The sequence below is a fragment of the Bos indicus genome, chromosome 11 (assembly GCF_029378745.1).
Source record: "Bos indicus isolate NIAB-ARS_2022 breed Sahiwal x Tharparkar chromosome 11, NIAB-ARS_B.indTharparkar_mat_pri_1.0, whole genome shotgun sequence".
NCBI classification, from domain to species: domain Eukaryota; kingdom Metazoa; phylum Chordata; class Mammalia; order Artiodactyla; family Bovidae; genus Bos; species Bos indicus.
This window is the reverse complement of record NC_091770.1, coordinates 19,205,216-19,221,135: the sequence shown is the minus strand read 5'-3', so window position 1 is coordinate 19,221,135 and position 15,920 is coordinate 19,205,216. Positions and strand designations below refer to the sequence as shown.

The 15,920-nt window shown below is 42.8% G+C and overlaps 1 protein-coding gene across 2 annotated transcripts in view; it reads right to left on the bottom strand.

Annotated features, from left to right (window-relative positions):
- Window positions 1-12,236: 12,236 nt before the first annotated feature.
- The window catches only part of VIT (vitrin), a 124,922-nt gene continuing 121,238 nt past the window's right edge, over window positions 12,237-15,920 (bottom strand). For both annotated transcript variants that reach the window (XM_019970008.2, XM_019970009.2), the window contains one exon: window positions 12,237-14,281. In XM_019970008.2, coding sequence (XP_019825567.2) covers window positions 14,103-14,281 — 179 coding nt within the window. In that variant the 3' untranslated portion in view covers window positions 12,237-14,102. The remainder of the gene's footprint in view (window positions 14,282-15,920) is intronic.

Here is a 15,920-nt window from a genome sequence, read left to right as displayed (position 1 = left end):
GAGTCCCTTGGACAGCAAGGAGCTCAACCCACTCAATCCTAAAGGAAATCAACCCTGAATATTCATTGGAAGGACTGATGCTGAAGGTGAAACTCCAATACTTCGGTCACCTGACGTGAAGACTTGACTCATTGGAAAAGACCCTGATGCTGGGAAAGACTGAAGGCAGGAGGAAAAGGGGACAACAGAGGATAGGATGGTTGGATGGCATCACCAACTCGATGGACATCAGCTTGAGCAACATCTGGGAGTTGGTGATGGACAGTGAAGCCTGGCGTGCTGTAGTCCAAGGGGTCACAAAGAGTTGGACACAACTGAGCGACTGAACTGATCTAGGATGTCCCAATCATTCTAATCTTCCCTGCTTTGAATTCACTCACTCCATGAAGAGTGGTCAAGCATCAAAGCGTGGTACGTAGGCTTCCTTTCACACAAATCCTGAAGAAATCTATCATCTTAGATATAGCCTTGAGGTTATCCCTAAGATTATGTTTAAGTTTGATGTGTGACTCTTCCATTCTTTCTACTGCAAAGGATTATCTTTTATTCCTTAGAAGAAGTTGTTTTCCTAAAGATGCTAAAAAAAAAAAAAAAAAAAAAAAAACCTTAAGAGATGCCTTAGAAAACAAACGTCTTTACTCATAAATAATTTGACCCAACCAATTTGAAAAATACCTAAAGCTTTATAACCTTCTGATAAAAAAGTGGACTTCCTTTGCTCTTTAAAATTAGACCAAATCATGCTTCTGGCTAAGATAGAGTAACAGAGACCAGATTTTCACAACTTTTAAAATAGAAAACACAACAGTCTTCAGGTATTGAACAATAGCACAAGACACAGAGAGAGGAAAACGGATTGGGTGTCCATGATGCAGTTGGGCAGTCCAGGGAGAAACTAGACATCTCTGAGTTGCAAAGACAGAGTTGAGAGTTCTGCAAGTCCAAGGCAGCTAGAGTTTGCAAGGTGAAGTACTACAAGAGAGCTCTGGAGATCTCAACTGGGTCCTCCCCAAGTCTTCAGCCAAGTACTGTTAAGTATAAGCATGTGAGGAACATATCAGAGGCTGAGGAGTCACCCAAAAGATATAGACAGAATAATCCTCTTATGAGATTATTATCTGATGTTAGGAATAGGGTCAGGAATAGCTCATGTTTCCACCTGGCATAGTGGAAATATATCAAAATTCGAGGCAGTAGGACTCTGAAGGTTGCTTCATTACTGTGGAAAAACAGCCCTAGGCTAAAAGTTGTTTTGTTTCTGCCTTAAAGCTCAAAAGTAAGACATGAAAGGATCAAATCGTTTTCAAGTAACTGTGACTCAGAACAAAGTTCATACATGTATATAAGTAAATGTGTGTGTGTATATATATTTGTGTACCTATTAATATTTAAATATACAAGACTATCTAACACTCAACAAAGTAATATTCATAGTATTTGGGATCCAGTGATCAGGTATGCAAAGTAATAGGAAAACAACCCAAAGTGAAGAGAAAATTTAATATATTGAAAATGACCCAGAATTAACACATAAGATAGAATTAGTGAACAATTAAATGTTCTAACTATACTGATATGTCTGAACATAGTGGAACATCTTTTAAATACTGAAAAGAAAAAGATCCTGTCAACTTGAAATTCTATACCCAGTAAAATTATATTTCAAAAACAGACTTACAAGAGCCAAAAGTATTCATGACTATTTGGATATATTAAAGCAAGTACTCAGGCAGAAGGAAATTGATACCAGATGATAATAAAAAATTTACTTATTTTTAAATCATTTTAAATGATAATTGCAGTTAAAAACAAAAATTAATATACAGGGGGTTGTAAAATAAATGTATAAGTAAAATTTATGAGAACAATAACACACAACTGGAAGAGGGTAAATACAAGTACACTGCCTTAAGGTTATGGTACTGTATGTGAAGTAGCATAATATTGCTTGAAGATAGGCTGTGATAAATTATAGATGTATCCTGTTGAACCTGAAGCAACCACTTAGAAAAGACATAGCTAATAAACCGATAAAGGAGGCAATAGGCAATAAATATCCAATTAATCCAAAAGAGGATAGAGGGAGGAAAAGGGGTACAAAGGACAGATATGACGCATAGAAAACAAGTAACCAGATGGTAGATTTAATCCCACCTGTAGAAGTAATCACTTAAAATGTAGACCATTAAATGTAAATGGCCTAAATGCCATAATTCAAGACAAGATTGACAGATACAAGATATCTGTCATAGATATCTGTCATCTGCTGCATACAAGATACCCACTTTAAATAAAAAGACTCAAATAGGTTAAAAGTAGTATAAAAGGATAGAAGAAGATATGCATTGCCAAAAGAAATCTTCAGTGACTAAATCAGACAAAATAGATTTCGAGGAAAAGAATATTATCAGGGATAAAAAGTTCATTTCAAAATGATTAAGAGGTCATTCATCAAGAGAACACAATTCCTGAAAGTTTATGTCCCTAGTAAAAAAGCTTCAAAATAAATGGAGTGAAATCTGATAGTAAGAAGGGGAGAATAGACAAATCTGCAAGTTTGGTTGGTGATTTCAACACTCCTCTCTCATTAATTGATAGAACAAGGAGATAGAAAATCAAGATACAGAGGACAGGTAGCACTACCAACCAACTTGACCTAGTTAATACTTATAGATAGAACATTCCATCCAAAAAGAGCAGAATATACTTTTTCCCCAAGGGCCAAGAACATTTACCAAGATAGATCATATTCTGGACCATAAAACGAGTCTCAATAAATTTAAAGGATTCAAATCACACAAAGTATGTTCATAGACCACAGTGAAATTAAATTAGCAGCCAATAAAAGAAAGATGTCTGGAAAATTCCCAAGTATTTGGAAACTGAAATAACCAAAGGGTAAAAGGAAAATTGAAAACTATTTAGACTGGCAAGGATGTGGATCAACGGGAACATCCATTTACTGCTGGTGAGAATGTGGATGGTGCAGCCACTTCGGAAGACAGTTTGGCAGTTCCTTACAAAACTAAACTTACTCTTGGCATATGATCCAGCAGTCATGCTCCTTGGTATTTACCCAACTGAGTTGAAAGCTTATAGTCACACAAAAACTTACACAAGGATGTTTCTAGAAACTATTCATAATTGCCAAAACGTGGAAGCAACCAACCTATGTGTTTCAGTAGGTAGATGGATTTAAAAAAACCTGTGGTACATCCAGACGATGGAATATTATTCAGCACTAAAAAAGAAATGAGCTGTCAAGTCATGAAAAGACCTGGTGGAAACTTAAATTCATATTACTAAGTGAAAGAAGCCAATCTGAAAAGACTATCCTGTATGCTTTCAGAAACTGTAGAGACAGTAACAAGATCAGTGGTTTCTAGGCACTGGGGTGAAGGGAGGGATGAATAAGCATAGCACAGAGGACTTTTAGGACAGTGAAGCTATTTGTATGATATTGTAATGGTAGGTACCTGCCATACATTTGTCAAAACCCACAGAATGTAGAATACCAAGAATGAACCTTAATGTAAACTATGAGCTTTGGGTAATAAGGATGTGTTAATGTAGGCACATCTATTTTAATAAATGTACCACTCTGGTGGGGGATGTTGGTGGGGGAGTCTGTCTGTGGAGGGGAGACTAGGGATATATAGGAAATCTTTGTACTTTTTGTTCAATTTTGTTGTGAACCTGAAGCTTAAAGTTTATTTTAAAATACTGGGGGGAAAGTATTTTGAACTGAAGGAAAATGAAAACCTACCAGAATTTGTAGGATGCAACTAAAGAGTGCTTAAAGGGAAGTTTTTATAGCACTGAACTCCTGTATGTGAAAAGAAGAAAGCTCTCAATTTGATGAGCTCAGCTTTCACATTAAGAAACAAAACAAAGAAAGTAAAGTAAACCCAAAGAAGAACAAAGGGAAAGATAAAAATAAGAGCAGAAATCAATAAAATATAAAGCATAAAAACACAAGAGAAAGCCAATGGTGGAAACAGCTGATTTTCTTGAGAAGACAAATAAAAGGAAAGCTCTTCTGGCTGATTCTCCAGACAAACTCCTGCCCAAATGGATCAAGGAGAGGTCTTGCAACACCACCTCCCACCCAGGAAAAATGACAAGAGAGATCTCTGGGTAAAATATCTGTACTCCTATGTGCTAATAATCAGTTTACAAAATAAGACCCAGTGTGTTCTTCCGTGAGGAAAAAGCACAGGATTTCTTTGTTTTCCCAGGAAAGTTGTTTTGAATTAGTCATTTGAAAAGTTTACATATATACTGTATTTGAAGATTCTAAAACAGTACTGCTTTAACTAATTCTATACTTGCAGCTTCACAATTTACATATCCTTCTTTCAACCCCCGTTATTCAGAATTTATAAATTTGAACCTACTTCATAGGTTCACTTTTTTTCTGGCGGGGGGAGGGGAGGAATAGACCATTTACCATGTTCATTCTTGCTTGAACAGAGAATCTAAATTGATCATCAGTGAATAGGGTAGACATTCAGGAACAAATATGTCTATTCTCTTAATCCTGACATTTGAAGAAAATTTATGAAGAACATTTATATAAAATAAGTTTCAGATGTTCAATAAATGCAGTATAATTCAGGAATCTAAGGTCATGATGAATATCCCAAGCCAATGAAGTAATGTTTTTCAGTCAAATCAATATTTAATCATTTAGCTTCTAAAAACAGCACCATCAAGCAGATGATCAAAATTATCACTGGAGAGTACTCGGAATGTAAAAAGACGAGTAAGTCATGGGCTCTGTTCCATACAGTTTTCTCTTTTCTTCCATACTCCTTACATGAAAGATAGCATGGTTTATTCTCTTTTGCACTTTGCTTGCTTCTTTAATTCATAGCTTCACTTAAATTTATTCCCTGGCTTATTTCTGTTTTCTTCTGTGAGGAGCAAACCTTAAATGATTTGTTGTTTCCCCCAAAATATTGCTGCATAACTTTATTGCATTTACTGAAATCATACTCTGTTTGCTTAAATCATTTTTTTTTTTCCTGAGAAAACTTGGATTTAAACCTGCCGTTTATCCAGATGTGTGACTCTGGGACAAGTCTCATCTCTATTTTTCCCTCTGAAAATGGTGCCTTTACATCTATTATTCCAATTAAGTCCCTCAGAGATAGTGCCAGGCACAAAGACCCTCAGGACAGCCAGCTTCTCCACTCCCTTCCTCCTCATCCCCACCCTGCCAACCTCGGGCAGCTGCAAATAGGGCCTGGCCCACAGGGAGAAACTTCACTGTGGAGAGTTCTGGACCTGTTAACCAAAAGCAACACATTACAAAGACCTCTTGTTTTTAGAAACCTTCATAATCTGAATGTTTCCAGGTGATTTATTTAGAAACCTCCTTAGGAAAGGAGTCAAACTAAAGTAAAACTAATTTTCTCCATTCCTAATTTTTTCCAGAAAATAGATTACTGACGAGAATTTATAGGCAAAGCTATATTCAGGAGGAAAAGTTAAGAAAGCTCCCTTTTAGTTCCCCAAGTGTGCTTTGTCAAGGCGCAGCCTTGCTCCTTCAGCCACTGAGAAGAGTGAACCCCAGCTGCTGCAGCCCACACTGCCCCATTTCTCTCCCATGACACGCAGCAAGAGTCGCTTTTAGTATTGCTTTCTCTAATGGCCTTGACCTCAGGTTTTTTCTGCATAGGGTTCTTCAGGCAGTGACTCCTACCTGATCTGCCCAGGCAACACCTAAGCACTACCCCAGCCCAAAGGCTGCCAGTGCAGGTGTGGCATGGGTCCAAAGAGGGGATTCTTTGTTCTGCTGTTTGCTCCTTAATAAAGAGTTTCCCAATCACTGGCAGGTCATCACAGCTGGGACAGGTGACAGGGTTAGGACTTGGCATTTCCGTGGATGTGTGGGATGAGGGGCATTCAGAAGTCTCATGGGGGTCAGTGCTATGGTAGGGAGGGCTTCCCAGGGCATCGGGGAAAAGCAGATGCTGTAAAGTGGCCAGGCAGTCCCAAACAACAGGGGTCACTGCCATGACCAGGGGGCAATAGGTTTGGCAGGTAAGGACACAAAGGACCCAAGTGGATTAGGTTGGTTTACTCCACAGTCAGTCCCCTTGTCCCAAGGACAGCATCAGAGCCAAAGGGCCTGGATGACAGGCAACATGAGTCATTGCAGGGGAGCTCTCAGTGGCTCAGTGGTAAAGAAACCACCTGCAGTGCAGGAGACATGGATTTGATTCCTGGATCAGGAAGATTCACTAGAGAAGGGAATGGCAACCCACTCCAGTATTCTTGCCTGGGCAGAATCCCATAGGCAGAGGAGCCTGGCAGGCTACAGTCCACAGAGTTGGGTCACAAGAGTCGGACGTGATTTAGCAACTAAACCACCACCACCAATTCCAGGGGGCAGTGAATCCACTTTATAGGCTGCAGCTGCACCCTAAAGTGGAACGTCCTTGACTGCAAAGAATGTTTTGTGAACACCTCCTACATGATGGAGAGGTGGACAGAGTGGTGTGACAACTCCTCACAAACTACCCACCTTGCTATATTCCCGAGGTGGTCTCAGGGCATTGCAACCAGACATGGGGCAGCCTGACCCGAGCCTGGCCACGGGGTCTGTGTGGAGGTGTGCAAGGTCGCCAGGGTGCCCGGCACAGCCCTTTTCCTACTGCCTTTCACCTAAGGAGATTATCCCCAGATACAGAGTTTGGTTAGAGAAAATTTCTTAGAGCCAGAGGTGTGCAAGGTCGCCAGGGTGCCCGGCACAGCCCTTTTCCTACTGCCTTTCACCTAAGGAGATTATCCCCAGATACAGAGTTTGGTTAGAGAAAATTTCTTAGAGCCACTTGCTTCTTAAATACTTAGTTTTAATAAATGTCCAGAATCCCTTGAAATCAAAACAGTTCATTAACCAAATACCTTCTCTTTAAAAGGAAAAGTTTGAGGGAGGCTCCACACTGCCCACTCAGCTGCCTGGGGCATGTGTAGTACCTGCCACTTAATCTGTGTTTAAGAACCTGTGAGCAGATGGACTAACACCATCTGAGCTGGTGTGTAATTGCCTGCATAATAATCAGAGAAACACAAAAATGGACATATAGGCAAAAGGCAACTTAGGACTTCAAGTAACAATCCAGTCTCCCGAGATCTTGGATTTGAGGCTGCAGAGTAGAAAATAGAGTTGTGTGTGTTCTCAGTGACACACAACTTCCAGCACCTTTCACGGAACATTGGGACTGCATAACTGATGTCTAGGATTGATTTTAACCTCGTCACTGAATTTCTCTAGGCCTCCTCAGCCTGAGTGCAAACGAAGCCCTGTCACGATAATTCCCCAGGGGTGTTGGCTGGTCCTCCCTGATAAACTGCAGGACCAAGTATCTGGGTGGAGGCAGGGAAAGGTCTCTGTCGGATGCCCCAGATCTGCTCACGAACAAGCCTGTGGCCTTGCCAATGTCTTGCCGGCTCCCCTGTGGGCAGCTCTCCACTGAGGCTGCCATGGCTCCACTGGTATTTTGTTTCCAGAGATCTCTGCTAACTGTCCAGGATTAGAGCGACTCCGGGATGAAAGGGTTGGTTTTCCACTTTGGGAGAACGCCTTCTCTCTGTAGGTAAGAGCAGGCATGTGGGTGTTCCAGGCCTTGCATTTAGGTCAGAGGAGCTGGAAAGATCCCCTGGAGTTTCCACACTGCCTTGTCCCCTGTTCAATGAAGGTATTCTCTTAGGAGAAAACCAATTACACTGCCACTTTGCCATTTAGAAAACTGTGTCTGCTCATTTATTTTGCTTGGTGCGTATCTTAGACAGTCATTTCCACAGCGGTTTGTAACCTTCAACTTGTCCCTGTTCCCTCTTTGGCTTTCAAATGCCACACAACCTCCCTACTGAGATTGAAAAGAAACTCCCTTTCACTATGATTTCAAGGAGAACTTGTAGAGTATTAGGATAATTGGGGGAAAAAATCGCTATCATAATATCAAGATACAGGTTTACAGATGCCTTGGGAATGTCAGACCAACAACAATTAAATTGATTTCGGGTCTTGTTTTGATGTTTGCACAGTTTCCATGGCTTCCAGAGTCTTGCAGCTTCTGTGCCCTGGGCAGTCATGTAAAGGCTCTTTGTTGAGAACCCAGATTCCGATTTGCCATTAACCTGAATACACCCTGCTCACCTCAACCAAGTGTGAAACTAGAGGAGTCTCAGAAAGGAGCTATTCAGCTGGAATTGTATTTTTTATATGAAAGTCTCAGCTGCCAAGCCAAGTATAGTATTTGCTTACTTGGGCAGCTTATTGCCTATGGGCCCAGTTAGTGTGAGAGGAATGGCAGGGATAAAGTTAAGCTCAGTATTTTTCAATTACAGAACATTAAAAAAAAGAGAGAGAGAAAGAAAAAAAGCAAAGCCTTCATTGAAATTGCAATCTTTCAATCTTGTTTGCCATGTAGATGGTTATTTAAAGAGTACTTTTCTCCTCAATTACATCTTCGTACTAAGAATAGAGGTGGATCCCAGAGGCAGCAGTTCAGCTTCCCTGATGATCTGAACAGTTTTCAATGGCTAATGGCCTATAAACAAGTAATATTTTGTAGCTATTGAGGCCAAGAGACGTGAAAAGGAGTCTTTGACAGTTATGGGTTTTCTTGGATAAAACTTCTAAGCAAAACAGAGGGAGACTACAGAACTGGAAGACTATTACTCAGCGTGCATTTGGTTTTCCAAACTCAAGAACTCATGGGCATTCATTTGTAAGCATTCAAGACAATCAAGGAATCTCGAAAGTTTACTAACTGTAAGGTGATTGGACAAAACGATGTGAATGCTCCTCCGCAGCCCGCTGTGTCAGCTTGGGGTGCTGGGGGGCCCTGCTGAAGGGGGCCGCATCGAGAGGTCCGTCCTTAACGTGTGGACAGCGCCACTCAGTTCCCAACCTGCAGGGCTGTTCAACAATTTCCAGATGAAGCTCGTCCTAGAGGAGAGTGAAAGGACTACCTGATTTTCCAGTCCTTCTCTTGTCCTCCCTCTCCTTTCTGAGACTCTGCTGTCTGCCTGACCTTGGAGTTCCTGAGTTCTTCCATTTTCCTTCCCCAAATCCCCTCTTTGCTTGGGCTACTGTAAGTTGAGTTTCTGTTACTTGCACCGGAGAGGACTTGAACCAACCCAGCCCCCTGGCTCTGACCTGGCCCCTGCCTCTCCCTCCAGCCTTTTTCCCGACACCCCTGCCTCGGCCTCAAGTTTCAGGCTGTTTCTCTGTATTTCACACTGTTCCAAGCCTCCTCACCTCCCTAAGCATCTCAGACAGGGACCAGGTCTTATTAATCTTTGTATCCCAGTGGCTGTCACAATGCCTGACACATAATAGGTGCTTAAAACACATTTACTGAATGAAACTCAGGAAGGTAAACAGAAAGTGGGATTTTCATTTCTGTGGGAAAAATAAGAGTGTAAGGTGAGGAATAGTTTCCCTATGAGTAGATACCCTAGAAAGGCAGTGATTGTAACAGACAGTAATGAACCTAAGAAGGGTTCAAAAGAGTGCTGAGCCTGCATGGAAGTAGATCCTCTCTCTTGCCACCATATCCCATTTCTTTCTGAAAAATCTCTGCCTCCCGTTCTACCAATGTTATTGTATTAGGGGTTAGAACTCTCAGGTGACTTAGATTCAGAGTTCTCATCCCCTGTATTCCATGTTCTTGATGATGTATGTGTGAATTGTGTCCCCTAAGGAAAAGGGACAAGGAGGTCACTGGAAAACAGGTGGGTCGGGACTGTGTATCCAGAGAGCCCAAGTCTACCTGGGCAAGTCAGGGAAGGCTCCAAAGAGGAGATGGCATTTGGACTGAGACTTGAAGGATGGCTAGGAGTTTATTAAAGGATGGGAAGCCCAGTGTGTTCAGGGAGCTACAGGGACTATGGACTGTAGATTATAATCACCTGGCTTAAGTGAAAGCAGGTGGCTATCCAGAGAAGCAGGAGGAGTGATGGGGGGAAGTACAGTTTGCACTGGATGTTTAACAGACTCCTCACTTTGTATATTTAAGAGATCCTGAGCACACACTTAGCATAATTATACATAAATTTTAAATTCTCAAGCTTACTAGAGAACCCCCTATGCAGCCATTTGGGTTTAATTCCCAGATCTGCCTCTCCCAGCCCTATGACCTTGGGCAAGTTACTTGACATCTTCATATTTCAGCTACATGATCTGTAAAGTGAGAAGAATAATAGTACTTCTTGCCATAAATCATAGGGATGGGTGAGTTAATACATGTGAAGTCCTTAGAACAGTGCCCAGCATGCAGCACACACTAATTATTAAACACTTCACGATTATTTCTCTCAGGAGGTTGTTTGCAATCACCAGTCATGCGCTTTGTGCATAATCCCATGATATTAATTTTATCATTTTAATTGTTCATTTCCGTGGGGTTTATCACTGGACTGTGAATTCTTCAAAGCCATTAGTTAAATAAATATCTCTTTCTAAAGTAATTGAATTCATTTCAAGCATATTTCCTACTTACTACATTTACATATTGGTAACCAGGGGGAGAACTTTTCTTAGGATTGTGACTGAAAAATAACATTATTTTCTGGAAATTCCTCTTTCAGGCTGGAAAATCCTTGACCACAGAAGCATCATCTTGTTTATAAAACCATGCCGGTCCCCCTGAGATTATGCTGGGAAACTTGCTTCATGGAGGTTTTGTCCTGATCAAAGGGATTAAAGAGCCCAGAGAAACAAAAAATATCTGAACCTTGTCAATTTGTTTGAAAATTTTTAGCAGAGCCTTGTTGCAAAACGTATGACCAAGAAACCTCAAAGACCCTTAACTCCCAACAGGTGGGCCAGTTGAGTAGAGGTTAGACATCGCTACATCCAGAGAGGCTGCCCAGACACTTCCACTTGTTTTGGTTGATTTGGAGGAGAAAGGGCACAGAAGTTCTCTGCTGAGACCTCGGAATGAACGATCGAGTTGATTTAGGAGACTGGCTCGTGTCTGCAGGACCCAGAGCACTCCACAAAGGTTGGACCAGAGGCCCCAAGTGTGCAGAAGCAGGTGTGTTTGTGGGATGGGCATGGGAGAGGGGGTGGGGTTTTGAGCCTCCAGAAGGCAGTCAAGTGAATCAGGAATTTGGAAGATAAGAAATCTGAATTCTGGTTCTGTCCTTTTATATCTGCACAATGCTCTTAAAGCCTGGGTTTCTTTTGTGTGTGTGTGTGTGTGTCATTGAAGGGTTTGATGTAGATTGTCTCCAAAGTTCTGTTTCTGGTGTTAAGATTTCAGTGCTGGCCCAGTGGTGTCGGGCACAGATTAGGTTGAGTAAAGAGGCTTTTAAATGCAAGTCTCACATGGCACCCATCACCACCAGGACGCTTGTCTCCACCGGATCTGTACAAACCCAGACCTGACCCAGCCCCAACAACACCACAGCCTGCCCACTCCTCTTGGCTGCCAAGAGGCCCCCGGGCCTTCTTGCCTGCTCTTACCTGAAGTCTGGTTCTCTTCCTCCACCTCCTGAGACAAGGCTACTTGTGCTCTCTCACCCCACATGTCTCAGGCCTGGAGTCAGGACAGGTCTGCTCCCAGCCCCCTTGAATCTGGCCCCAGCCCTCCTGCCTTGTCACTGTGGTCCTCTCCCAACCTCCTGGGCTCCTCTGCCCTCCCTGGGCACATGTGAGCTTGGCTCACTGCTTCTCTCTTCATCCTGACCCGTCACCATCTCTTGAGAGTTGAACATCCACATGGACAATTCTAACAACGCTGTGATCTCTGAGGGCCTCAACAACCTCACTTCTGGTGGTCCACACAGCATATACTCAAGTATGTGACAACATATCAACAATGGACCTGTCTGAAGAGGTTTCTTTTATCTTCAAAATTATGATACCTATAGGTAGGGTGATGGCACCCCACTCCAGTACTCTTGCCTGGAGAATCCCATGGACGGAGGAGCCTGGTGGGCTGCAGTCCATGGGGTCGCTAAGAGTCGGACACGACTGCACGACTTCACTTTCACTTTTCACTTTGATGCATTGGAGAAGGAAATGGCAACCCATTCCAGTGTTCTTGCCTGGAGAATCCCAGGGACGGGGGAGCCTGGTGGGCTGCCATCTATGGGGTCGCACAGAGTCGGACACGACTGAGGTGACTTAGCAGCAGCAGCAGCAGCATAGGTAGGGTGACCATATAACTTATTTTTCAAACTGGTACAGTAAATGAAAGAGAACACCAAAATAATTAAGTTATATCATTTTTGGAAATATTTACTTATTGATGACAAATTGATTTTCATATTAAAGCCTCTGTAAAATAATTATATTCCAAATCTATTTTCCAAAGTAAGACTTCTCTTAAAAAAATTAACTTGTGTACATTGAAGCAACATTGAAAAAAACTTTATATCAATTACCTGCACATTCAAAATAATAGGCAGAATAATCGCCCCTAGTACTTATGTCCTGTAATTAGTTTCCTAGCTAAATCTGGCACTGGTATCTTAATGAAGAATTTCCTTTTTGAAGCTAGTTGTCATATTTGAAGTTTTTGAACAAATCTGTTTGCAATTGCTTTTGAAGTAAAATTTATGGTTAATAAATTTGAAATCATTGACACCTTTCTCAGTAGACCACAACATTTTTAATTGGCAATAACCCCTCAGGTATCGAGAGATTGGTAAATTCTGCACAAATTCTATTAAATGGATACTATTTCTGATTCAAAATTTCTTACATAAATATTTTGCCCCAAGTATTAATACAGGTACTATCTTTTGGCCTATATTCAGAGTACCATTCTCCAAAATACATTTTTACAGAATATAACTTGTCAAGTAGGGTATAGCTATTTAGAATGCTTCTGAATGCTCCCTATCGCATATGTAATTTCATATCGTAATGAATAAGTCTTGGAAGTAAAAAGTGGGGTTCAGTCAAACCCAGGCCAGCTTATTTGAATGGAATTATTAATAGTAGTATCTAGTTAACATATGAAATATCCAAGATGAATGTTAAACTAAATGGGACCCAGAACAGCAGGCATATAAACAGGGACTCTCCCAGGTAACAGCTCTAACACTGACCCTCCGAGGCAGCTTGTAGTTCTTCATCCTGGCAGCACATCCTCAGTATCATCAGAGAGCTCGTCAGACCTGTCAGTGATCCGGCTTTCGTCCCAAAGACTCAGCTTTCATAGATTGGGATGGGACCTGGGAATGAGCGTTTTACTCTAAAATGATTCTAACAAGCAGCTTGGGCTGAGAGCGGCCATACCAGCCTGATGCCCTGCTTCCAAAGCCAGGTCACTTGAAGGGTGGGAGGCTCAAGATGGAGGGGATTTATGTATACATATAGCAGATTCACTTCGTTGTACAGCAGAAACCAACACAGCATTGTAAAGCAAGTATACTCCAATAAAAAAAAGAATACGGGAAAAAAAAGAAGCCAAATGAGTGTGGTCCTCCAGGGCCATTCCCCAACTACTCCATACACTGCAGGAACACAGTGATTCCCACAATTGAGAAGAAGAAGGTAAACCAGGGGCCGCCGTGCTGTGCCACACTGTCCCTGCACCCACATGGGCGCGCTGTCACCTCGAGCCAGGGGACGGCGCAGGGCAGGTGCTCTGGGGCATGAATAGAGGGTGGCCCTGCCACAACCCTGTGACCACTGCCCAGAACACAGAGTGATTGCATGAAATCCTTTCAAACATTTAATAACCGACTCCTATATTGTTGTGACAAAAATGAAACTTGTGGAGAGTTAACAGATTTCTGACTGGAGATAAAGATGTTAAAAATCTCACAAAAGCTCTAGGTAAGCCTGTTGTAAGTGCTTTGTTCTACTCAATATTTATTTTAAAAACAATTCTCAAAATGTAAAATGCCCAGCATTCCCAAAGCAAGGTATCTTTTTGGCTCATCCTACAAATTAATGATCATCTTTCTAACTCCAAGTATGAAAAACCACCCTGGCAAAGAAAAATAACAAGACGTGGTTTGCAAGCCCTGCCTTCCTGGCTGTCCCACATGTGCCCTGAAAAGTGTTGGGGGTCATCCCAGAGCCAGTCGGGAGAGCAGCTTTTGCTGGTGCTTGGCCTGCTCTGAACTCAGTTCCGAGGCTGTGAGTTGAACTCTGTGCAGATGTTCTGAATGACCTTGGGGACCACTTTGTAGAGGTTGTCAAATTCGTCCACGAAGAAGGCGTGGTCCCTGGCAGGGTGAGTGGCGATGATGTCCAGCTCATCCTGGGCAGCCCACGCCACACCTATGGCGTAGGTGATCACGCCTGTGGGGACAAAAGGTGGATGAAGTGAATGTCCCCAAGGAAAAGTGTGGCCATCCACCCTTGCCTTCCTGCCACTCTGTTGGCCATTGTGCTTGAATGCAACCAAATCCAAAATCAGAAATGTGCCCAAAGCATGAACATGTGCTGCATGCCAGCAGCAGTGAAACTGATATAATTGTTCTCTCACAGGGGTTTACCATCCTTTGGAGAAAAAAACAACAACAAAACAGAAGAATGGAGTCAATCCATGATAAGAATTTCATGAGGAACAGCAAGGGAATGATATCTGGGACAAGCGAAACTTGGGTGCCCTGCAGATTATACCCCATGCCACACACCTGCTCTGTGTGTAAAGTCACGCAAAACTGAGTCTTAACCGCCTCAAAAACCAGTTCAAGATCTTTTAAATGTAAGTGAAATGACGGGTAGTCAAATCCACCTGCCTTCACTAATCAAGATTGTTTTAAGACTTGCATGTCCTGCAAGTGGCTCCTAGCCACAACAATAAGATGTTTGCCTGAGTTGTTCTCCAGAAACTTGGAATCAGCTGAGCTGAGACTCAGCTGTGTCTAGTTCAGCTGAGCTGGTTAAGACTGGATAGGACCACTGACCCCCCAACCTGGCATGCGTGAATGCCCACTTAGTGGCCTTTAGAACACATGCAGAGGCCTGTAGCTTAGTTCTGCCTGCACAGAACAATTCCATATCTTTTCCTCCCCACCACTCAGATGCCCCACTCCTTTGCTATCCTGTAAAGCCCTGAGCCCCTTGCCTTTGGGGAGGTAGACTTGTGACTGGCTCTCCTGCCTGCCTTGTGGATAAGCCCTCTCTTTGCTGCAAACCTTGGCCAAAAAACAAAACAAAACAAAACAAAACCAGTGGAGCTGAATCACTTTTGGCTTGAGGGTGACTTTATAAGCCATAGGCTCCAACAGTGAGGATTTCCAGAGCAGGAAAACTTGCACAAGGACCTGGAGAGCTGGCGACCCAGCATCTGCTCCATCACCACAGAATAGCTAAGTGTTTACAGATAAAGAAGGAGCTAACAGTGCTGACTGCTGCAGGGGGATCACTGGAGATGAAAGGGAAAAGGTATCCACTGAATTCAGAAGAAACATAAGATGCCGTAGCTTGTAGAGAGAAGTGTCCAGGGAGTCAAAGCCAAAGAAACCAAGTGAATTGCTGTGAGCTGAGATTGAAAGAGAAATGAAGATAAAGAGGAGGCAGGTGGTAACGAGCCAGAACATGGGGTCAAAGGGAATTATTTCCCTCTTTAAGAAGGGAGGGACTGGAGCGTGTCTAGATACAAAGGGGAATGAACATAGTAGGATTAAAGGGTTTGGGCTGTAACCATGGACTGAGATGCCTCAGGGAGAAGAGGAATTCAGAGAGCAGGCATCTGTCCTTAGTGGGGCGGCAGACTGCCCGGAGTGTGCTTCTTGACTGGGGCAGGTGCTGACCTATTCCCATGCCCACTCCAGGCTGACCAGGGTGAGATAAGCAAGATGGCCATGAGATGGCGGGCAGAGCCTGGGGAGGGGCTTCTGCCCAGGCTCCATTCCCCCGCCTCCCCGCCACCCGCAGGGCCATAGCTTTCTCTAGCATCTTCCGGGTTCCCTTTCCTGCTGATGGGAGCGCC